Raw genomic sequence first — 26668 nt, forward strand, 5'->3', positions numbered from 1 at the left:
TTAAGAAAAAATCCTGGAGGGAATAAATGAAAATTCATTAAACAGATCAAAGGCCATTTTAATATTTAAAATGTAACCAGGTTTACATTTACAAAGCAGCTTTTTTTTTTCCTTTTTGAATTTTGTTGAAGAAAATTGTCACCAGTTCCAAAACAACCACTGGTGTCTGACTTCATTACATGTAGGAACATTGTTGTCCAGAAACTTAAGAAAATATAATTTAAATCACTCACATTGAGACAATACAATAAGTACACAATATATCAAATACTTCCCTCTATACTGGCAGTGTAATACTGTTACAATGTTGCATCTAAACCGACACTGCAATTCCAACAACATTAACGTCCATGCAGTGATGTCATAATGAGTGATTGGCAGGCCCTGATCTGGCTGTAATCTCTGGAGGGTCTGGCGACTCTTTATGTATACCACCCACAAGTCCAAAAACAAATCAAGTACCTTTCCGATTCAAGGTATGAGTCCACACTTGAATATCTTTGGGTTGGCTATAACTATACATCATCTCAATGACAGGTTGGGGGTATAAAGGTCATGGACAACACCAGAGACGAGTCAGAATCAGGGTGAATACACAATCTGAATCACTTGGCTACACATATACTGTACTGGAATGCTGTGGTGTACCACAATTCAAGGCAACCAGTTTCAATAATCTCACAACTAACAAGCACACTGGAGGTATAGCAAAAGAATGAATTCCCTTAGCTAGAAAAAAAAAGAATAAAAACCTTAGAAGCAGAAACCTCCAAAGTGCCATATTAGTCCTTTGAATTTCACAGCTGATTTGCAGACAACATACTGCAACATCAGACTTGTTGGCAATACAAAATGCCCTAAACAGGTTGGCAACTGGTCACTACAAAGTGCTTTATGTTCTTCACCAGATCGCCTAAAGATCACTGTGGAGTTCTAGAACGCTCCAGAGGCTCTAGAACACTCCGGCCACAGCGGACCCGGGAAGCGTGTAACAGCCTACTCTAAAATACTATCAGATAAATCGGGCAGGATTATGGTTGTGAAATGCTGGCGATTTGTCACCTGAGAGTCATTTGGTGCTTTTCTGAGATTAACAGAAAGGGTGAAAGCACTACGGAAAAACTGCACATCCATAATCAATCCACATTGTCATCTCTGAAGTTCGGATGAAAATATACAAAATAAAACTTAAAGTATAGAATTTAGATCTGACTATGAAAGCTTATAGAATATAGTTATATACACAATCTGTAGCTATGAATGTTGGTTATATGGGGTAGATATTATTACATTACAAACATTCAGACTTTTCAAGGCTTTCCTATCTTTCAATTTCTCACAAAGTGATCGTTGTCACGCTGAATCCCTTTCTTCCATTCGGTGAGAGGCTGGTTTTCTAATCACGTTTCTCTCCTTTCCAAACATATCAGTCTTTTACAATAAGCACCTTGCATAAAAAATAAGACAAGGAACATAAAAAGAATAATAGCGAATGTGCAAAAATACAAAACCGTGAACTCTAATAATAAGCAATAGAAATAATACAAAATGAACAAAAAAAAAAAATAAAGCATGCAATTCGGATTGTAGTGTTTTGAAAGATGGTTGAATCAAATCCTCCTCATGGAGGTACAGAATGATACAGGGATTCAGGGAGTCTTCCTTCAGGAAGAGGAATATAAAAAGATTAAAGTTTCCTCCTCATGAGGAGTGGAATGAAAAGGGAAAATGGAGTCTTACTCTTAAAAGAGTAAAATAGAGACAAAAACGTCGTCCAGACAAATAATTTTTGGATGTCCTCCAAAAATCTGAGGACAAGACAGATCAGCTATAGCTGCTGGTGTGGATGGATATGGAGCTGTTCATTTTGTATTGTATGTACATGTGTGTGGATGCGTTATGTATTTTACATGCGTGTGTGTATGTGTGTGATGTTGGCACTCTCTACTGCTGCATCTTGCGGATGATGTCGGCAGAGACGGGCGGGTGGAAGTTGATGGTGTGGTGTCGAAGCCCCTGAGAGCTTTTGTAACTTTTACCACACCGGCACTTAAAGGGCTTGCGAACGCGGATCTGTGTGCGGTGGCCGTTCTTGGCGTGGTACTTGATACCATTCACATTCTGCAAAAGAGAAAAGCAAAAAACAGGTAATCATCTAGTATCCACACCAAATATTCATGACAATTAACTACAGGAAAAATTAAACAATTCACTGATGTAATTTTAATTCATTTTGAAGTAATTCTTGATTAAGCCACAAAACTATATTTTAAATTTTACATGAATTATTAACAATTGTTCAGACAAATTTTTATATGAACACTACCATTCAAAGGTTTGAGGTCAATGAGATTTTTTAAAGAAATTAATACTTTTATTAAATTGATCAAAAGTTACAGTAAAGACATTTACAATGTTACAAAAGTTTAATTCAAATAAATGCTGTTTTTTTTTACTTTCTATTCATCAATGAATACTGATAAATTTCCACAAAAATATTAACTGTTTTCAACACTGATAACAATCAGACATGTTTCTTGAGCAGTAAATAAGCATATTAGAATGATTTCTGAAGGATCATGTGACACTGAAGAATGAAAATTTAGCTTTGCCATCACAGAAATAAACTGTGTTAAAATATATTAAAATGAGTGCTGTCAAGTCGATTAATCATGATTAATCGCATCTACAATAAAAGTTTGTAAATATATAAGTGCGTGTGTATACATATATACAAACACACACACCAGAGATGTTCACGAGTCTTTTATCTGGAGTCCGAGTCAAGTCTGAAGTCTTTATCACTGGAGTCCGAGTCAAGTCTGGAGTCTTTTGTCATAAGTCCGAGTGACTCTCGAGTCATTAAAAAAAAAAAAAAATTCTCATAATCAAATCCTATTTTTTATCCTAGTTGTATTATATAGACGAAATAATATGATCTTTCTATCATCTGTTTTATTTGAAATTAAGGTCCTATGATGTAAGGGATAATGTACATCCAGCTTGTTACTTTATAATCCATTACAATGTAACAAACAATCGTCCTGGCGAGTAGTCATTTTCAATACAGTCGCTAAGTGGACGCAAGATGGCGCCAGTGAGTCACAGTTTATTATACAGCAATTTGTTATACAGCTTCGTTGTTATTGACGACAGTCATTATCAGAAAATATCAAACCTCGGAATGATTAAGAATGTCAATTGAAAACTCTACACATGCTGACTGCGATACGTTAAAATATGAGCTTTAAGTAATAAATTGATTAACATCTTTCTCTTATGGACACACATTAAGAAAGAGAAAAGCTGCATATAATACAAAAAGATTGATAAAACGTAGTGCTAGGTTTAAAGGCTAGATTTTTTTTTTTTTTTTCATATTTTAACAGGCTGGCAATCCAAATGACCCATGCAACTACACCACAGTATAATAGCTAGCTGTGTGAGTTAATGTGACTAACCTTTGTGGATGCGATGTCTCATAAAATTTGATCATGTCGTTCCGGCGTCTTTAATTGTTTTCCCGCATTCTGTGCATCTAGCCGATCTGACATGATAATAAACCCAAACGAAAGAACATGGCTCCCGTCATGTTTTAATGGGAGTTTACGCGCAATACACGGACATACGTAATCAAATTCTATGACAAGAGTCCGATCTACCATGACACGTAGGGAAATATATGTGACGCAGATATTATAAAACCATTCAAATACAACAAAAATTCTTTATTTATTATATCAGTAGTTAAGGGTAAAAGACTTGAGTTGTTTTTAAAATATTCACGTGTCTTTTGTGTCGAGTCGAGTCAGAATAAAGTCATTTCAGGTCGAGTCCGAGTCACTAACACGAGTGCCCATCTCTGGCACGCGCACGCACGCACCTAACTTTTGTTAGGTGCGATTAATTGTGATTAATCGATTTGACAGCACTAATTAAAATAGAAAACTGTATTGGTGAGCATAAGAGACTTAAGACAGACTTAAGACATTTTTAAGACATTAAAAAATCTTACCAACCCCAAATATTTTAATGGTAGTGTAAAAAAACATAACTGAACAATAGCGTAGGGCTTAGGCTAAGCTAGCAAGCTAATTGGTTAGCAGCATCCTAAGCTACAGTAATATGCTGAGTGTTTAGCTCGCAATACGTCAGCTAAAAAAGAGATGTTTCACACAATCTATAGCTTCAGTTATTAGTAAATGTAACATAATTTGCAGACATTAATGGTTGTAATAACAGTTCAAATGATGTGATTTTGTAGGATTTCTAATCAGGAAGTGAAAAGAGTCCCCATTAAAAGTTCTTTCAGGAAACGGAATGGTTTTGAGATCCAATTCCAGGGAGGGACTGACAGAATTGTTCATGAAAACGGCACAGAGAGTACAATTGCTGCTCACACTGTGCAAACAAATGTTGTTTTACAATCCAATTCAATTATCACGTTTTAAATTCTGTATTGTCATGATAACATATCATTTATCACTAAAATGATCCGTGACTAAACATGCACTTTAATAATTCCAGACATATAAAACATTCAGTGTTGTGTGAAATCATGAAGAAACCCGTCAGCTGTTTGACAGAGGTGGAGACCAGGCACTGACTGAAGCCAAATAAACCTACATCTAACAGTACATCTGAACATGCAAAGACACCCTCATGGCTGTCATCATCCATTTCCTCTCTCTCTTATTGAATACAGCTCTCACAGGCTGCACATCATTTATCTCAGCAGCCAGAACCAGATGGCAGTGGAAAATCTCATAAAACACACAGGCCTTGCAGTGGACTGCATGTATGTCTTTAAAATGTATGTCAAGCTACCAGTCTTGTCCATATTACAGCTCTTAGTGTTAATAAACTCTTTGACGGCTAAACAATAAGAGGCCAGCATTCACTGTTTGATCATATTTGTGCCACTGGTGATTGGTACTGTTTATAGATACACGTGTGCTGTAAACTTGCTTTTTAGAGAATGAAATCCTAATAAACAGGTTTAAATAATGGTGGCAATACATTTATCTTCAGATATTCATTAAAATAATAAAATATAAAGAATATTTTAAATAAAATATATTGATTAAAAATAATTTAAATTATAATAAAAAGTTATAAAATATATTTACTTTTTAATACAAATAATTCTATAAAAATTATATATAAAAAAAAAAAAATATATATATATATATAATTTTAATTATTTAAATCCCCCACCTGCATGCACCCACATAAAGACGCTCTCAGACATGAACTTACTTGCAAAATCCTATAGGATTTATTTAAAACAATGCAATTAATACAGTACTACAACTTCTCAATATCAACAGGCTTCTCTTTGTGTTTGTGATGTTAAGTCTCAAAGTGATGTCTTGTTCGGGTTCATACTGTCAGAAGCTAATATTTTGAGGCATGTAACACACTGTGGACTCTCTTCATTACCCACAGTTAGTGAATCCGAGGGTGAGATATGCCTTGACATATTTTCTTGTCTTGAGGCTGTCTACACTGGACGCGACAAAGCGAACATTGCAAATCCATTTGTCCTTTGTGTCAGAATTTGCGTGAACGCTTGGAGTAGGTCAGAAATAGAACGGGGCATGTCGGAAATTTGCTGTGTCGTGTCGCGCAGCATCCAGCATAGACAGCATCACTGATTATAATTGCTTTTGACATGTTGTTAGTTGTGACGTTTGAAGTAGATTCATCGTCTGTTATTCCACAACAACAACCGCTACAACTGATAACAGACCGTTCAAGCGAATACTGCGAGTCATCTTGAGGTAACAAAATATGTCAAATTAATATTTTGTGTTTAATTACTTACTTTTGTGGTAAGTAGGCGCATAATAAGTGGGATAATTTCACAGTGGGGTCTTGTATCACCCTGAAGAGGTTTATTTTGCATAACCTGCTGACTTTACACTATTCCTTAGCCTTGCCACTCCCCCCTTTTTATAACTTCCATAGACTTTAAAAAAAAGATGGACCACACACCTTCACTCTTTACCATTGTAGAAAAGTGAAGCCGCTGTGGTGAGAAATCAAGTCCCCCCAGGAATCAGGTCTCCTTTAGGACCCCGAGTGATCCCATTGGTTCAACGGACTTTTAATGGGTAGTATTTTTAGTGCCTAATTATAATTACTGCAAAATCACGTTGTGATTTATATAGTTTAAAATGCGTTATAATGACCATTAATGTCTTTTAAAGGTGCAATGTGTACATTTTAGTGGCATCTAGCGGTGAGGTTACGAACTGCAACCAATGGCGCTTGCTCCTCCCTTTCGGAGAAGCTACAGTGGCCGTCTGGCCGACACAAGACAAAGATGTCGTCGTCTGAGACAGCAGAGAATAACCAGCGAAGCAATGAGGTTTCTTTTTACTTCTAACAAAGAACGGTCTCTGCTTCTAATAAACCAGACAACTACTTCAACTACTTTGTGCATATTCAACGTAGTGACAATGCAAGCTGCCTCTACAATCATGAATGATTTAGAAGAACAACAACGTAGTGACTAAATTCGCTCTGTAGAGTGTTTGTCCATTTAGGGCTGCTGTAGAAACATGCTGGCGCATAATGGTGATTTAACATGTAAGGGGACCCGCGGTGTATGTAGATTATATTAGCTTATATTATATTAGGTATGTTTTTTGCTTCCAATATCTGTTTCCAGGTTGTTTTATTATGCAATACATAGGCATTCATTTTTATATTTCAAGCATGTTGTTTGTGCACTTAATGTAATAAACATCATACAATAGTGAAATAGGTTATAATTAGTCAAGACATCATGATAACAACTTTTGATCAGGCATTACCGCCTGGGTGCTAAAGGAGACACGATTCCTGGGGGGGGACTCGATTTCTTATGACACCGTCAATGTCCAAATATGGCGCTGATATCTTGGAGCCCGAGTCTGCGCAATAGTTAGCATGAAGTGGAGCCGCGGTATCAAAGCCCCACCCACACTCCCGCAGAATCAGTTAGTACAGTTTACTGCAGAACAACTCATTATATCTGTGTGAAATAAACAGTTATGGAAATGTAGAAATTAAAGTTTAAGCTCCAATCTCCTCCCGAAAATCCTGAAAAAGTTTGTTGGTGCCTCAGAGAAGCTGTCAATCTCAGCTGTCAATCAAGATGTCAAACCCCTGGTTTTATAGCATCAAATAACTAACTAAAACTAAACTTATTTAAAAAACTAACACTTGAACTTGAAAACCGCCCAATATGACAGAAACCATCTTTGGAAAAAATTATTTGAAGTGTAATTTGATTGTTTAGTTTGTCTCATGTCCCATTAAATTACATGGAGAGGGCGAGGTTTATGACCTATACTGCAGCCAGCCACCTGGGGGCGATCGAAATGCTTTGGCTTCACTTTTCAGGACTAGTGCGGCACACTTGATAACCCGCCTAAGGGTCGCACCTCCCAGTTTGGGAACCACAGATTTAAATTATTTTTGTGCTGCATGTTTTTAAAGTTATCAGGATTTCTCTAGTCTTGAGGATCATTCACAAATATACAGTGAACAGACATTTGAAACCATTTATTTTAAGTCCTTTTACCTTGTATCTCTTTTTGCATCCAGGCACGGGACATGCAAAGGGTTTCTCATCACCGCCATTCATGCACATGGAACTGAGGATGGATTCAGAACTAATGGCACTTTCGGTGGTCCATGACTCGTCACTGTCGGACTCTTCGTATTCTGCTTCCTCCTCATCATACTCACTGCCTGAGAGTACATATCAAGGAATCGTTTAGTAATTGATCATGTTATGGAACAGTCAATATTTAAAAAAAATATTAGGCCACGTATTTAACCACTACACCACCAGAACCAGAAAACAGCATTTCCCTATTAGCCACCACAGCAGAAATACAAAAGCTTTAAAGTCACCATGAAACAGAAGTCGTCTTCTTTTCCCTATTGTGATGTATATCTGAGTGAAATGGCTTCTACAAGAAAAAAAAATGTAGGGCGAGACTTGATTTTATCCATCAGGAATTGATTGGATGGTTGTGGTTTGCTTGTGATCTCATGTGAGCGACAGGTTGTCCTGCACTCGTGCCAGCAAACATGTGATTTTCATTTTTTTGATGGTGACTTTAAGGCAAACTGGTACAGTAATCTTTCTCACAGTCCTCATCAGAATACTGTGCCCAGCCAGCAAAGCATTTGCATTTTATGAGAAAGAATCTGGAAGGCATAAGAAGGTCTAAGGGTTAATGCACAGTAATAGTATGATACCAGCAATTTGGAGACTATTTAGTTTGTGTTCCAAACCCACACAAATAAAATGTCTAAAACATCTAATTGTGGGAGAGAGAGCACATGTTGCTCCAGAGAAGGCCATGGGAAACAGCAGCTATGAAAAAAAAACTGTGAGACTCAGAATGTGATTATTTTATTATCTATTGTAACAGAACATCAAACAAGCACGGCAGGTTTATTGCAGTTATTACCCAAAATTCATCTTTCTAGGAAACATAATAAGCATAAAACAAACATAAAAGCTGTTACAGGTGATGTATATGTGTGTAAATACATGTACAGAGCCAGAATAAAAAGCAGGAGCATGTGTTTGATGGGACTACCTGTGGGGGTGCTACTCCTGAATGAAGACGACGGCGTGATGGGCGGGGTCACGGGCGGGGTGAGGTTGCCACTATTGTGGCGGGGGGGCGTGGCCACGCTGTTGCGTGAAAGGCTGCCCGTCAGTGAGAGTGACAGCTTCGGCTGAACTTTCTTCTTCAGAGATTCATGCTCCCGCCGCGCTGCATCTGTCATAAACCTAAAGAGAGAAGTGAAACTCTTAAATCTGATTTACACAAAACAAGGATGTAGTACTTAAACCAAATGTGTAACGTAAAAGCCACAAATTGATCTAGCCATACACAATGTAGCACATTTGCCACCTTCAGTGTTCCCACACTTTTTGATTAATTAATTTCCATGACTTTTCTAGGTGTTTGTGATTACTGGACAAAGATTTAAAAACAAAACAAAAAAAATGATAAAGACTGTACACAAAAAGAATTTAAAAAAATAATAAATATATAAAATATATATATATATATTCACTCACTACAAAAAGTTCGATATTTCCAGCCCTGTATCTGTCCACTCTAACTGAAAGAAAAATACCTTGACAAGATACAGACACAGCGAAACACAATGTAACAATGAAAATGAGTTGGCACAGGAATACATGGCTGTTAATGGAAAAAGCTTGGGGCAAAAATGAAGCACATTTGCACTTGTATTTTACATGCATCAGGTTCAACAAAACCCATGGAAAGTATTTTAACCAATACATAAGCCGATATATCAAAATTTGTCAGTATGAAAAAAAAAAACTACTAGAACAACACAGGTTAATCATTATGTTTTATCATCAGGTTTCCAAAAAAAAAAAAAAAAAAAAAAAACTGTTTTCATTGATAATGTTAAAAAATATTTCTTGATCACCAAATCAGCATATTAGTATGAATTCTGAAGGATCATGTGACACTGAAGACTGGAGTAATGATGACTGCTGAAAACTCTAAGGATTAAATCACATTTTCAATATATTTAAAATACGAAATATTTATTTTAAAAATGCAATATTACTGTTTTTACTGTATTTATAATCAAATAAATGAAGCCTTGGTGAGCATCAGAAAACATTTTTGAACGGTAGTGTACATGTATCAGGCGTCCTTGCTGTTTTAAGAGGCTGTTTCAAGTTAAAACTGGATCAACTTTAATAAACATGTCTTAAGACATCTGCAGTCTGTTCCATTCGATCAGATGCACTCCATCTATCTGTTTCTGTATGCAAGAACATGTTCTGTGAGGACGGCCCCCAATTCTTTCCAAACAAGAGTGATGTACTGTGTGTCCATGTACAACCGATGTCACAACTCTAACCAATAGTGAAAATGAAATGTTTTGCAGTTGTAAAAGTCTTTCATAAACACACATTGCTCTCAGTTCCAAAATATCAGGCCAACCTGCTACAGTTTCCTTCAATGCAAATGAACCATCTGTAATATAAGTCTATATGTTGTGATTCAGCTGATTCAGTGGGGCCTAAAATCCACCTCATAACACCACGTTTGCTCCAAGTTATTTTGTTGCATTATAAAACTGTCAGTAAACGTATGTAATAAAGCATAAATGTTCACACAGACATTATTAAGGCTGGTGTGGAGTTAAAAGATTACCAGCAGAAGCCACATAAAGCAGTAATACATGAACAAAAGTGTCTCCTCTTCGTTACGCAAGAATTTCCACCACCATTCAGCCTATTAAAGCTGTTTAACACTGGAGCTGCTTTCTGTCTCTGAGCTCGGAGTATTCCTACACAAACCGCATTCAACAGTGTCGAGTGGAAATGAGTGTATATGAAGAGAACTCGAGTGCTGGTTTGAAGTTCATTATAGCTTCATAAACTGACCAGATCCCTTAGAGGATGTAGACGAGACTTGACCACACATGGCCATTTTCCAGAAACTACAGAATCCCATTAAGGAAAATGCTGGTCTGCTCTCATATCATGAAGAGAATAATCTTTGTTATTTGGTTGCTCAACAGTTTCAAGATTGAAAAACTTAATGCAACATTAATTATTGACCCAAGTCTATTAATCACCTGATTACTCACTATTTTTCTATTTGCATAATACATAGCCAACCCCTCAGGATTATGTATTTTTTATTTTTACTGTAATATTTTAATGTATACCATTTCATATTATGTTTTATCTTTATGTTTGTATTTTGTTTATTAAACATGTTTGTGGTGTTCCAAAATAAATTTTCTACATTGTGGTAAACAAACTGAACAAAATTAAATTTGGCATTTGCCAAAAAGGACACCTGCTTGGCCTCTTAACAGAGTAAACAGGAGTGTAAAATTCCTATGAAATTAAAATATTTTATTATGAAATAAATAAATATACACACAACTTATGTACATATATATATATATATATATATATATATATATATATATATATATAGGGGTGTAACGGTACATGTATTCATCCCGAACCATCACGGTTCAGTGCATACAGTCAGACGGCGAATACAGTCAGTCACAGGCGATCCACACTCCAATCCAGAAGGGGGCGTGTGCTGTAATGCAACACTGTTTGCTAACTGCCACAACAGGGAAAAAGTGCAGAAGAAGAAGAACAGACGATCTATGCATAGATATGTTTAGGTGTAATCTCTCAACCAGTGTTTCTACAGCAGAAAGACACAAATAAAACAGCTTGAATAATATCTCACGCAGCATTACATTTACCTCAGGCAAGTCATTTAGTGTCCACAGCATGTTCAATTCAATTCACATTTATTAGTATAGCACTTTTCACAATACATATTATTTCAAAGCACCTGCACGTGTCTACATTACAATTTAGAGTGATCTGTTATCAGAGATGACTGTGTCCAAGTAATGTATTTCAGAAATGTAAATATACAAATCACGCAGTTAGCTAACATAATGTATTTAGTTCACCAGAGAAATGAACTCTAGAGTGGAGCATTACAAATATATGCATGATTTTAGCTTATTTATTCATTATATTTACTTTACCCGTTAGTAATGTCTTAATTATTTAATATATGTTTAAATAAATTTGTCATGAAAACAAGTTATGACAGTAACAGTGTAAATGATAATATTTCAAAAATGAATTGGAGTAGAAAAATAATTGAAAAATAATTTTATAATTAAATTTAGAAGTTAATGCAAAACCTGCCTTATGTGCAATTTACATTTTTTTTTTTTTTTTTTTTTTTTTGAGTGTTGATTATTATATCTAAAAATAAATAGCAACTGAATTTAATAGTTTGGGCTCTGTTGTTAAATTTAACATTTTTATAGTTGTAACAATTGTAATAATATTATAGTAATGTGCAAGTAAGGGCTCCCTGTATGTAGTTTACAGCATTTGCTGAGATAGATTTTTTTTTTTTGTCCTTACAAAATGTTAATTAAAACTGAATTTATTTAAAGAGACACAATTTGTTCAATAAACCACTGTTTAATAAAAAAAAAGAAAAAAGAAGCAATTTTATGTTTAGTTTTCTCCCCCCTGCTGTACTGAACCCGTACCAAACCATGACTTCAATACCAAAGTATTATATATATATATATATATATATATGTATATATGTGTGTGTGTGTGTGTGTATGTGTATAATGTATATGTACATTTAAATGTGTATCAGTCTATAGATACATGCATAAATCTCTCTCTCTTTCCATTTATTATATATATATATATATATACATACTAATAATACCGTATATAGTATTGTACCTGTTAATGTAGCTGAGGGCGACGTATGTGGGCTGCTGCAGTTCCTGTTTCTCCAACACACGAGGATCTGTATCTAAACGAAACAGAGAGATGAATAATTCACTAGACTGACATGGATACAAACAAACACACCACAAAAAACAACCAAGAGCACTTTGAGGCTTTTTGGTTTTCAGTACTGTGACAATATATTCTGAACAACATTCACAAAAGGCATATATAAAAGTCTTCGGGTGACAGAAGTGTTGTTTACCTGTTTGATTCTATGTCAACCCAGAGTCATTTTGTGGCATCAGAGTCAGTGAGTTTTTGGAAGCTTACGTGTCATTGCCAGAATGAAGCTATTACTCACTTTATTGTTAAAGTCATTGACTTTCAAACTCAATACTAGATTCTGCCACACAACATGTCCACAATCACTTGCAGATGGCAATTAACTCCATTAATCAAGTTTTTTTCATTAAACTCTACTTAGCGGTGGAATAAATCAGCACTTCTCAGAGCGTCTGCATAAGAGAGAGAGACTGGACTGGGCTATGGAGAGCATATCCAATGGCTGTTTGGTAAAACTTAAGACAGCCATTTGGTTAGTGTCACACCACACCACACTCAATGAGCTCTCTGCCATTCCTCCCAGATGTGCTCATTTTCTGCACACCAGGGCCACCCAGAGCAGCCTCCAACTGGATCCAAATGCCCGCACGCCATGGCAAAGATGGATTTTGTCTTGTTTTTAGTTATGCATATGAAAGAGTAGACTTCAGAAATGAAGATATCTGTTTTGGGTCTGTTCTGTCAAAACAGCATCTGATTCTATGCGGTCAATGCTGTCACGAAGCGTCCCTGCTGCACCACTGTGGACTACGCTGCCACCTTGTGGCGAATGCGTATTTTAAAAATCCTTTCTTTAAATTATCGACATTAAACATTCTAGGTTAAGTTAGCTCACTCGCTTATTGTTATTTTAAGCTCCATTCAAACACAAACCAGCTGAAACGTCTCTAAACTGCGTTCCATTGCATACAAAAATCCGCTTAACGTCCCAGCAACTGTAACGTCCCTTCTGTGGTCGGCTGTGCCCGCATACCAGCGGCTCTGCCAGGGTAATGTTTTTCAGATGCCTGTCTCTCAGGGCATTCTCCAACACCATTAACACAAGCACTGCCAAAACACGGTTTCATCTAATGAGCCTCCACTGTGCACCCCCGTGATGCGTCTCAATGCCTCTTTTTATGCTTCTGCTGTGAGTAAACACATTTCTTTCTGCCCCGTTTAACCCGAACCATATTTGTCTCAGCTCTCCGAAACCACGCGGCACCCTGGCGTGCAAGACCTGCGATTCCGGCCAGCGTGGCATCACACACTCTGTGGCTCTGCCACCTCATAATTGACCCTTCGCCAGGAGTTTGATTGACAGGCGATCTAACCAATCATAACGCCCAATCCGCCATTTTGTTGGAGTTAGCAGATTAACGTAGGTGGACTTGAACTTGAAAAATGGTGTGTACTGACATCTTTCCGCGATTGAAACAACATTCCTTATGATGTTCATTCACGTTTATTTGATGCTATAAATGAACTAGTAGGAAGAGATGATCGGAACCGCCTGAACTGAGGCGCTACAGCGATCTGCCACTACACATTAAAGAGCCACAAAACGGTATTTATTGTTTAAATTTCTTTAAAAATGACAAAATTTGAAATTTGAGACTTTATTTCATATAAAAAGTAACCTGCTTTGTTTTGTCTGTCGACGCGTTGTCAGTGTCCTCTTTGCTCCGCGATGTATTTTTCACTGCGTTAGAACATGATGTGTGGCGAGAACATGATTCGTAACTATTTTATGTTTTGGAGATTTAGTGGGTAAAGGTACAGTCGGGCACGAATATTCGATCCTATTTTCGCATTCGATTTGTCTGTTCAGTTATGTGCCCTCGTAATCTTTAATCAAAATAACTTCCATTCCCACTTGCAACTACATCTCTTCTCTGATGACGTAATTACTGGAGTGAGGGAGGGACAACCTGTCACTTACATGACATCACAGCAGTAGAGTCCACCAGAGTCCACTCCCTTTTCCTGCGGCACTGGTTCCGGATTTTTTTTTTTCCCCATACGGAGTTTTAAAAAAAAGTCTTCGTTAAGTAAGCAATAAGGTATGGGAGGCCGTGACTTGTTTACGATACAGCACAACCTCTCGTACCTTACTGCTTTTATAAAACGGTTACCACACAATACAAATATTAAAGCCAGAATTGTGTATAACTGCAACTTTCATGAAGTAAACTTTTTCTAAAAGCCTTCCTTCCACCGGAAAAAATAGTCCCTGACCGTGAACAGCAACAGAAGTTACATTTTTAGTGAGGGACTACAAGCATTGCAAACAGCATATTGAATTAAAAATTATGGAGAAATATAAAACTACTCATTTACAAACGTTAATTATATGTATAAAAATATATTTAAATATATATATATATATATATACACACACACACACACACAAATCCTCAGTATTTTGAGAGCGTAGGGAGATTGACTCAATTACGTCATTCGCAGTGCTTCATGGGAGTGGGCGGAGCTAAAGCGGTATTTTGGAGCGTGTTGCTATTGGCCATGTCCCAAATAGCACCCCAAACACTCGCGGTCTTCCTACGAGTCCGCACTTTCATGAATTTTCCCTGGAATAGGGCTGCACGATTTGGAGAAAAAATCTAATTGCGATTTTTCTGGTTAAAATAGCGATTTGCGATTTAAAATGCGATTTTATAAAACAAAAAAACAACAACAACAACAACAAAAAAACAATACCAGGCTTGTTTTGCTTGTTTGTAGGGCCGCACAATTTGGCCCGAAAGTTTGTGCTAATAACATGGAAGAAGTCTGCTGCAGAGCTTGCTTTAGGCCCTGTGCCCAAATGGCACACTTCATATGCACTTTCGGTCTTCTGGACTTACAATGGCTGCCGCACGCGTGTGTCCATTAAGTCCACGAGACCGCAGGGTGTCCCATTTGTCATTTTTAGGCTTCAGAAGGGTGCTTGTGAGCTCCGCGGCAGACTTCTTCACAACAGTCAAAGCGACGTTACGTCACGAAAGAGTGTTTAGGGTGCCATTTGGGACAGGGCCTTAGTGTGGGCTCAGCAAAAGTGCGCATTGAGGTTGCATATCGACCGCAAAGGGGGTGCTCGCGAGCACCCTTCTGAAACCTAAAAGGACAAATGGGACACCCTATGGTCTCTTGGACTTAATGCACATGCAGCAGCCATTGTAAGTCCACAAGACCGAAAGTGCATATGAAGTGTGCCACTTGGGACAGGGCCATTTTCGACTCTCTGATTGGTGTAATTTTTGTACAGCATTATGGGTAATGTAGTTTTTCACCAGGAGTTCCACTGTTTAACACGATTATTTTAAAAATAAGCTGAAGTAATGCGGACTAGCGGCTTCAGCAAGCAAATACCATGGACTCAACAACCTTGTAGCTCACAGTAGGTCTGTCTTTAAAAGGTTTATAAGCTATCGTTCAAAATCAATTTCCTTTTTACTTCCGGAACCAAACTGTTGTACTCTATAGCAAACCACAACCATTCAAACATCCAATCAATTTCCGATTAACAAATTCACACAAATTAGCCACCAATTCAGCAAGATGTAAAATAGTTACAAATTGCCATTAGATTGTGTTGGTGATGCACACATGCTTCACAGTACAGCACCGACAATGATATTATATGGGCCAGTGTGGGGTTGGTTTTGGTCGCCGGAGTTCTTGAAGAGCAGGTAGGATGTAGGTGTGTCGTTCCGTGTCGGTTCATTGTTTAAAGCTTTCAGCTCGGCCTGCACCTCAGCTAAAGTGTTTCATTAGCATTGATTTACCTACTGTGAGAAAGACCCCACAACTTTCTGCCATACACACACACACAAATCATTAGGCACAGTGCTGTTCCTATGCCAAAAAAAGGCGTTTTGTATGTGTACATATGACCCGTGCAGGGGAAAAGCCCCAGAAGAGGAGAAACAAGAAGAGCTGCATATAGTCACACACACATGGATCAATCCGCACACACACTCCGTAAATCACACATAGGATTGCCAAGGTTCCCTAGGGCCTGAAGTCACTAAGGGGCCCCAGAGCTGTTGCCTACCAGGACCCCATTACAGGGAGAGGTGGTCCACAAGTACACAAACAGGTGGTCTACCATGGTGGTCTCTCTTTCACACACATTATTTCACTACTGCTCAAGGCCAGAAACACTTTCAGAGGTTGAATAGATCAACAGTTATAGGAAATTGGTTCAGCCAATTAGGCTAACAATTATCTGCATCATCTGATAATCTCAAACTGTCTCCCACTTGTATGAATTTTTAAATTAACTGACAACCTTGTTCACAGATAAGCATTTTGCTTTCAATAGTGATTTAAAGGGATAGTTCAGCCAAAAATTAAAATTCTGTCATCATTTAGTCACCCTCATGTCGTTACAAACTTGTGTGACTTCCTTTCTTCTGTGGAACGAGAAAGAAGATATTTTTAAGAATGATTGTACACCATTTTGGTTACCATTGACTTCTATTGTACTGGACGTAAAAAAAAAAAAAAAAAAAAAAAAACTTATTTTTTATTCCCCAGAAGAAAAAATGTCAAACAGGTTTGGAACAACAGGAAAGAAAATTATGACAGAATCTTCATTTTTGGGTGAACTACCCCTTTAAATGTACACAAAATTAGTGAATACTTATTTTACACATCTCATTTGTCATCATGAAGTTATATCACATACATATATGCATATAAGCATTTGCATACATAAATTGGCCATTGGTCACCCTGCTCTCTAGATATCGGTATACTGGCCATTAAAAAACATATCAACTATTAAAAAAGATAACATATTACCAGCAATAAGATTATCTGAGTTTTGAGTTCATGAGGTTTGAGTAATATGAGGTTTGAATATGACAAGGAGTATAATTTATTGATAATAACCTGATAATTATTTAATGTTATGACTGATAACAGAAAGTAGTTGTGATTTAGGCATCACAATTTCATAATTTACAATAGTACATTTTTATTTTAAGATTTGCTAAAAATTACATTTAACAGTTTTATTAAATTAGCGTTTTAAAAATTAACTTTAAGTGAGCATTTGGTGACAGCAAAGGTAATCTAAATGTAAAAATAATATGAAAATTGCCAATATCAGCAGATAAATGATAAGATACCAATATATTTTGGTGTTTTGGTGTCAATTTATTTAATGTGAAAACACGTGAGATTCACACTCTTGGTACTATTTTCAGAAACTGTGTAATTATGTGAATGTGTGTTAGTGTAATCTTGCACTGGCTGCATTTTTCGGGCCAGCTGGAGACCTTGGCTGTGTCCAAAATCGCCCCCTATACCCTTAAATAGGGCTCTATTTGAGGGGACAGCCATTTATAGTGGTGTAAAACCATAGTGGACATTATCGAGTGCACTCATCCAATCCCACAATGCACCGCAATAACGAGTGTACAACTGATGTATTCTCAATGGCTAGAGAATACCCATAATACACTGTGATGGTCACGCCGAATGAATTCCTGCGTCTGACCAGAAGATGGCGCCTGCAGCTGAATCATCCATTGCACCCATTTTCCAAACCACCGGTCCAATGTGGCTACAGCGTAATATCATACAGATATAAATTCTTTTTTAATTAATTATTAAATTGTTTAATTAAGGTTTATACATAGTTTCCATGACAGAGTTCAAGATAAATCTTTTCATTACTACTGGAGCTGCCAGTTTGCCAAGTTCTGAATGATTATTAAACTGCACAAACTATCCAATCAAACTATTGCACTCTTTGTCCGAATTCACTCACTCGTTTTCACTCACTCTTGTCAAGAGAACTAAATTAGTGTAGTAATATAGGAAATAGTAAATGAGGGTATATGGGGTGATTTCGGACACAGCCCAAGTCATTAAAGTATTCTCCACACTCTCACTCTTTTTCCCACCCACAATCCTTTTTTTACTCGAGACACATTAGGAGAAAAAAACTCCACCTACTTTTTTTCCTCAAAGCATTATAGGAAACCATGTTGTCAATATTGTGATCTATTTATAACAGGCAGAGTGGTTGCATCCTATGTGACTAAGAGAGGATGATTATTACCTTCAAAAAAACGTGGAAAAATAAATCATGGTGGATTACATCAGCAGAAAAACTCCAAGAACCAAACCACACTAGTAGTTGCGGCTGCGTAACCTGTTGTCATTCAGAAGATACAATATTTAGCTGCTCCTCTGTGCATGGGTGGTCTTATACATGTGAAGATCACAACACACACACATCCAAAACACACAGACACACACATTCTAAATCAGCGGCAGCCCCCTGCCATGGTTAATCCAGGTAATATCACCTCTTCCTGTCATTAGCTGGCCTGTGCTGGGTTTGGATGGAGGGCTGGGAGGGAACAGGGGGTGTTGGTTTGAGGTAATTAGGTTCACCAGGTGCAGCTCAGGGGGCACCAGTCACCGCTGCTCAAATTTATTATTTCCGTTGAGATTTTTTTTCTTAAGCCATTCCAGGAGCCCTCAGTGTAGTGAAGCTCAGAGAGGTTCATTGTTCAGAGGCCTGCAGAGCTGACATCTTGAAAGCAGAAGACCTCTCATTTTTTTTGTAGTTTTACTTGAATTAATAAAATAATAGAAGAAAAACACTGGACCTCTGTCCAACAAGGTGACATTTTTACTGTGATTAAGTCAGAGTATGTTAAAAAATAGCTTCAGCATATGGTGTAAACTGTATTTTTTATGATAGTCTCTGATCAACAGGAGGATTTAAGCTAGCTAAACACTATAGTCACAATCAAAATAAATCTGTGCACTGTTACCCTTTCAACTTCCTAAATCATCTCAACGTCATATTAACACTTTTAATGTGAAACCCTCGGAGGCCACGGCCTGCCAGTTTTAAATTCACATTTTTAAGAGCTGGAAGTCGAAAAAGAACCGCATTAATTGTCACATCCAGCGAGAGTCTCGGAGGGATCTTTTCAAGGACACGTTGCTTACAGAACCCACACACACAAGTACGAACAGTAAAAGGTTTAGGCACACCCCTACTTCTCTTTCCCCATATTTACATCGTTGCCTTCGTAACATATAACAATCAAACCCTAGAGAGCATGGTACCTAACCACAAACTAGAATTTGCTTGAAGACGAGGGAAAATTCGAAGGTGATAAAATATTACAACCTTAAAACTTCACAAGCTCATTTGCTGTTAGCAATGAGGCCTATCGGCAACATCTCTCCACCCGACCTCGCAAATCTCCATGCAGTTCCTCTGATAGCGTGCCATCGCCCCCTAATGGACACAAGAGCACCAGTCAATGAACCCACCTCACCCGTTAGAATGTGAGCTTTGTTTAGCCGGGCGTTAATTAAAGCAGAGAATGTTTTTAGCAGCAGGTCCCCAGATGAAAAGGAAGAGAGGCCAAAATCCACCATCCCACTTTGTAATTAGCCTCGCTCCAGGCTTATGTGGGGCCATGCCAGATTTCACACCTCGCCAGGAGCAGGGCTGTGGGTGAGGGAGGGGTTTCATGGGACACTAATTGCCTCATTACTGCGCAATAAGTCACTTTAGCCACACTCTCCTTCAACTAACACCCCGGACACATGCGAGACGTGCGATCAGAGAGCAAAAGAGGTATTAAAACAAGCTCAGCTCAGGTCAGCTGCCTGGAGTTGATCAGCCTCCATCTCATCCGATCAGAGAATAGGGCACCACGGTGTGTTGACACATTTAGTTTAGATGTAAACATGATGGTCCTGAGGGCAATTTAACTTAGCACATAAATCCTTCAGTGAAAATAAGCTAAACAAAGGCAGGCAGGCTAAGGCTATCAGTTTTCAGAACGACAGGTTTAAGAGTGCTGAGTGGAACGGCAATGTTTTTCTAGGTCACTTTATTTTGTTAGAGCGGTGCTCTTTTGTGTTGCCATTGTGGCAACCAGACCTCCATTTTGTGTGTCTTTGTAAAAGAAACCTGCGTTCAAACATTCAGCCACATCAATACCACAGCAAACACAAAGATGCAAATTAACCACAGTGGAATTTAAAGGTGCACACAGCTTTTTTTTACACAAAGTTAAAGTTTTACACATAAAGGAATGTACAACACTTTTGAGAAATAACATTAAAATTAAGCTCACTCATATAAGGACATATAGGTTTTCTATAAAATCCGTTTTTTCCTACATGAGGCAGGTCGCCCACTCATGAAAGCCGCCATTTTGAAATAACCTGACCAACCGTGTTGTACAATTTAGAGACTTTCTACTACTAATAATAATAGTGACATATGAAGTAAATATATTTTTAATTTTGCTTTCAGACATAAGCAAACTAAATGATATAACGACAAACACAATATACTTATTAAAGACACTGCAGTGGAGCCAGAGTAACGTGTTTGCGATCCAACAGAACATCCTCATTGCAAAACCAACCACCAATAACACACAAAATATTTTGAGATTGAATCCAGGAATGTCCATGAAGAAAACATGGACACAAAAGCTCTGAAGCAGCATCAGTAGAAGAACAACGTCATGTTTACAACTGTGACAACGAGCGCTTATCAGGATCAAATAAACACTGTATTTTCAAAAGTATGTGAAGTTCACGGCTCCATTGTTGCAGTAAACTTGCACAACGTTCTTGAATGAATAATTTATAGATGCACGCCGGTCTGTTATTGTAGGGACATCGAATTTCATTTTCAAACATGACGTGGAACAAAATGAACTGATTGGTTGCATTACATGTCAGTCAAACGTCCTCTTGGACGGTCCTTAGCCAATGAAAGCTGCGATAGAGTCCAGACCTTCTGCCGCCAGTCTGAAGGTCTGGCTACACAAAACTAGGCTGCGTTTAACTCCACTTTTAGACATACACTTCCCCTCGGAGGAATCACTGCTGTCATTTTGAAGTGTGTTCAACTTCGTTAAGTGGGCGAGGGAAGTTTATTTGGACAGACCCTCGACCCCTCGATTTTGACCAAGGGAGTGAGTCTACTCAATATGTACACTTCAGGCAGATCCATAGACCACAATGCAACACGATTGTGCTGTCACAGCAGATTGCGCTTAATTTACCCCCACCCTACAAAACTCTGGTGTATAATATTGGAGTTATTTTGACATTTAACCGCATAATACTTGTAGCTACCTTAAGATTTACACAGTTATAGTTTATTGTATTGTTATCCTTTTCGTTTGTGTAATTTTTCTATTTTCTCCAAGCATACATACAGGCCTACAGAATGGTGCGCATAACAAATTCATAAGGGAAAAAATCAGCTCCAATGCGGATTAAAGTGATCAAGGGTTTAGGGCGTTCCATTTAAACACATTGCAAGGGTTCCACCAGTAGTGGACATTTGTGCAAATGTAAGCAATGACATACATCCGAGTGAACGAGACGGAGAAAAGTTAGTGAGGGAAGGGCGTAAAAAAAAACGGACTTAAAATCAGCCTTAATGAGTGCACCTTTAAACATGCTTTAACATAATTTTAAATTCAGACCTGCTTATTAATCTCTCCCTGTCCACATACACATTGATTGTCATAGTAACGACACTAATGTGTGGAGGTTCAGCACATCTGATATTTTTTAGCAATGAAAGTTTTGCAGATTTCACTTGATATGATAATGTCATGAATTTTCCAATTTTTTTTTTTAAGATTTATTTTTGGCTTTTTGCCAAAAATAAATTGGGAAAGGGGGCAGGATTGGGAAAGGTCCGCAAGCCAGGACTCGATCTCGGGTCGCCTAAAGCGCAACGGCTATCAGCGCCGACTGCATTTTCCAAATATTAGATCCTTCAGATTTTATTTTCCAAATTTGAACAGAACACTTTATCATACAGCAGGCTTTGGCAATCATCACCCAAGACGTGCATCATTTTGCAGACACATTCATTTTAAAAATTACAGAATTTCAATATACACTATTTCTGATTAACGTCTATTGGATAACATTTCAAAAAAACTCATATACAAAATAATCAGTTGCTTAAATGTACTTAACGTACGGTTAATTCTGTTGAAACGCAAAGTATTAATGTTAACGTTAACACTGACATTGGGCCGCTCATTGGCGCTTCTCAGCTACTATATCTAGTAACTAGATAAAACTTCAGATTAATGTAGCATGACTGAACATGGGTTGTGTGGACCGTAACATTCATTGGGCCTTGTAGAGGAATACAAAATATTACATAGCAGTGTAAAGGTGAATATAAATCGTGCAATGAACTGGGTCAACTGCAGATGATTTTGAAGATTATATATACAGGACTTAGTATGCAAAATGTTCCCTGACTATATCTTCTGTACAATCTTTATGACCTACTTGCATGTAAAATATCTAATTTGAAAACAAGCCTTTAGCATCTGACACTTCAAACTACAGGAAGGCCTAGTTTAGATCTGAACAAAAACTACATGTAACTACATGCGCAGATAAATCATTTATAATAATACTGCAATATTCCATAAAAAATAAGAATGGTCAATTTTCAAATTTCAAACTCTGTGAGCTAGCACACTAAACTTTCAAAGAGTGATGCTTACATGGAAAATTCATTCAGCGACAGAGTTTCTGAGCTGCAGAGTGTGTTTTGAGTGTGTATGGATGGCAGAAAGCACCTCAGGCTAAAACGGTTGACTGGACTGATGATTTCCACCAGTTTTCAAGTCTGAATTCCCTCTCACAGACCAGCTGAGCTAACAGGGAACGTCAGTCAGCAGGGAACGGGATGGGGGGGGGGGGGGGGGGGTTTGGGTGCTTTGTCTCTAGAAATCAGGTTTCTCCTTACAAATTCTCTCCATACAGGCTCTTGCCAGAGTCTATTGGACAGGTAGTTCAACGGTGTTAAATTACATCAGCAGAGTCCAGATCCAGCCCCCTTGACTGAGACAGTCATCAGCACTATAGAAACTAGATTACAAAAAATGAAAGAGAGCATATGGATTATGACAGATAGGTATGTAATACCCTTTTTCAGCTGTGCTCAAAGCAAACCAGCATTCCATCTCATGCTATGCTTACACTTTTGGACTTCACTTAGAGACCCTCAATCATTTTATGTTTACTTTCGCTCTATTTCTGTGTATCTAACAGCCCAGAAAACAAGCGAGCACTGTTGATTTTGTGCATAACCTTAATAACACATTTCATTTATCACATATTTACAAGCACACATCTATACAGTTATTTCTGCATTAAGATATACATTACACTATAGTGATTCAGCAAGGCAATACAGGCCATAAAAGGGGCTTGAACCTACACATCTGTTCTACTGGATAAGAGTTCTGCAGGCTGGGATTCAAAGGGATTCCTAACCACAGTGCAACCCCTGAATGACAACAAATCAGACCCTGATAGGCTGCAGGGCAACCTTATGACCTAGATCTGCACTTGTAAATAATAAAAACCACTATAAAGTGGGGTAAAACGTGCCTTAATGTAACCACCTGTGCCTTCCGTTCCGGCATGGGACCAGAACTCAGTCAGCAGTAATACACTATATGTTTGGATATGCCATGGTTGGTTTATGATACAACACAGGACATTATAGAAGCCCATTTCTGGCTCGAGTCAAAAAAAAACAAAAAAAAAACAAAACAATAAAAGGGTAATTGTGGCTTTATATTTCACAATGTGCTTGATTCAACTAGTTTTAATTCACTTTATTTATTTCTTTATCAACTATTGTTCAAAAAAATTATATTTCAAATAAATGCTGTTCTATACATCACAGAACCCCCCAAAAAACGTAATGCAGTTTCCACAAAAATATCTTTGATAATAATAAGAAATGTTTCATGAGCACCAAATCAGCATATTAGATGATTTCTGAAGGATCATGTGACACTGAAGACTGGAGTTATGATGCTGAAAATTCAACACTTCACGGGAATAAATGGCATTTTAAAATATATTACAATGGAAAACCGTTATTATGAAACTGTAATAATATTTCACAATATTGCTCTTTTTACTTCTTTTTTCAAATAAATGCAGTCTTTGTGAGCATAAGAGACTGTTTCAAAAACATTAAAAATATCTTACTAACCCCAAACATTTGAACGGTAGTGTAACTCATAATTTGCAACATTAACTACAACTTTATTTCTCATATTATGGTCACAAATTTGTGAGTTTTTATCTCACAATGTGATTATTTTATGTAACTATCACTTTGTTTCTCTAATTACGCCTAATTATGAGGTTTATATCTTGCAACTGTGAGTTTATTGCAATTGCGACTTTATTTCTTCTAATTCTGACTATTCTTTATAAGTATGACTTTATATTTCATAATTGGTACTCTTACAATGTGATTATTACATTATTTAGATTATGTTTCTCGTAATTACAACATTATGTCTCATACTTTCAACCCTATATCTCACAGTTGTGGCATTATATTTTATAATTAAGACTTTATTTCACATAATCATGACTTGTCATCTTACAATGTGACTTATTTTAACCTTAAAACCACAATTACTTTTATTTTTTACTCTAAGAAAATGTGTGATACTGAAACGATGAGACGTTTGAGATAGCACTGAAATTCAAGCCATCATAGTGTTATATTTCATACAGGACATCGTAATACGAAATTAATACACAAATGTGCATGATTCAATAAGTTAACACCTACTTGCATAGTCATGCTCTTATGTCACTGCTTTGTATTTTGTGCTGTGAATATGGTGCCTATTAACGCATTTGCATGTCCATCATGATCACTGCACATCATTATTATGACGCATAATGAACATGACCACCCACACGTCCCCGTTACCTTTAGCCATATTAAGGAAGCTCTTATGGTGCATTAGCTAACACGTATTTAATCCCTTCTGAGGGACTTTAATCCGCATTATCCATGCATTTAGTGTTTACGAGCTGCTCTGAGCGGGTGAGATGGATACATCTCAGCAGCAGCTCCGTGTCTGGGGGCCTTAGAAAATAGCATTCCCTCTGCAATACTACCGCTTGTGTTTACATGTTCAGATCATGTACTACTTCGAAGGTACTTAACGAACCCCAAACGAGTTCAGAACTTGTGCTATCGATACCTAAAACGTCACGAAATCGACCAAAACGCAGTGAAGTCCCATCGCTTCACCACACCTAGCAACAGCGCCGCTGCGACGCAGGAAGTGAGTGTGATTGTGGTGCGCGCGAGCCGGCCATTGCTGCGCGTGCTGCAGCGGCACAGATTCTGTTTCCGCGAGCGCACTTACCGATGTGATTATCCTCGATGTGCACGATGAGCTCGGCCAGCGACTCGAAGTGCAGTCCGCAGCCCCCGAACTGGCAAATGTTGGAGAAGAAGGAGGCGGCGGCGATGCCTGTCATGGTCTTTGCTACATTGAAGAGCAATAGCACGGGGCGAGCGGAAAGGGGATCGCACGCACTCGCACGCACGCACAGTCACAGGCAGGCAGACAGCGGCAGCAGCTGGAGCAGCTCAGGACGAGAGCGCGCGACGCAGCAGGAGAGAGAGGAGGGTCTACCGACACACGTCATACCTGTTGATATGAAATACTGCACTAGTCCTGTTCCGTAAGACATTGTACGTGTCTTTATTGGTGACTCTTCACTTAGGGGCGCTATTTGAAATCTTTAAGAAAGGACACTTCAAAATATGTCAAAACATCAAATATTATTAAATAAAGATCTAAAGACTTTCCATAGACGTTATACTGTACAAACTGTAGCCTATATTCTATCCCATTACCCTAAACCCATCACAGAAAACGTTCTGCATTTTTACATTTTCAAAAAAAAAAAAAGCATTCTGTATGATTTATAAGCTGTTTTCCTCATAGGGATGAAAAAAATTCCCCACAAGGTCAAAGATTTCTGGTATTGCCATCATTCTGGGGACATTTTGTTACCAGGACCACACACAAACACACATTATATAATTATTGCAGTGATTGTTATGTTTCTTTCTAGCATGTTATATGTTTGGCAACAGTTCTTTTAACCCTAATTGATGAAGTGTGTAGCGTTTCATTTCCTAAACAACCATGTATTAAGACACATCATGGCCATATTCCAGGACGACAATGTCAAGATTGATCATGTTCAAATTGTGAATGAATGGTGAATTGGCACCTCTCAGTCCTTAAATTCACTGAAAGTCTTTGGGATGTGCTGGAGGAGACTTTACAGAGTGCTCACCTCTTGCATTGACAATACAAGATCTTGACTAAAAATTGATGCACCTCTTGTTGGAAATAGATG

The 26668-nt window shown here is 37.8% G+C and overlaps 1 protein-coding gene across 1 annotated transcript; it reads right to left on the bottom strand.

Annotated features, from left to right (window-relative positions):
• Positions 1 to 37: 37 nt before the first annotated feature.
• Positions 38 to 26024, bottom strand: jazf1b (JAZF zinc finger 1b). Its single transcript, XM_051866075.1, has 5 exons — positions 25660 to 26024; positions 12329 to 12401; positions 8607 to 8803; positions 7574 to 7743; positions 38 to 2121 (listed from the first exon to the last, which is right to left on the bottom strand). Exons 1-5 carry the CDS (start codon positions 25772 to 25774, stop codon positions 1945 to 1947), a joined length of 732 nt encoding a protein of 243 aa, XP_051722035.1. The 5' UTR covers positions 25775 to 26024; the 3' UTR covers positions 38 to 1944.
• Between the last annotated feature and the right edge of the window lie 644 nt (positions 26025 to 26668).

Source organism: Ctenopharyngodon idella, chromosome 16 (assembly GCF_019924925.1).
Source record: "Ctenopharyngodon idella isolate HZGC_01 chromosome 16, HZGC01, whole genome shotgun sequence".
Classification (NCBI taxonomy): Eukaryota; Metazoa; Chordata; class Actinopteri; order Cypriniformes; family Xenocyprididae; genus Ctenopharyngodon; species Ctenopharyngodon idella.

Bases quoted from the DNA above. Each gene is read 5' to 3' on its own strand.
- jazf1b (XM_051866075.1), bottom strand. From the start codon at position 25,774: ATGACAGGCATCGCCGCCGCCTCCTTCTTCTCCAACATTTGCCAGTTC. The intron at 7,744-8,606 runs GTAGTCCCATCA...ATGTACTCTCAG, and splicing joins CAGGAGTAGCACCCCCACAG to GCAGTGAGTATGATGAGGAG. The intron at 2,122-7,573 runs GTAAAAGGACTT...TCTCTTTTGCAG, and splicing joins GATGCAAAAAGAGATACAAG to AATGTGAATGGTATCAAGTA.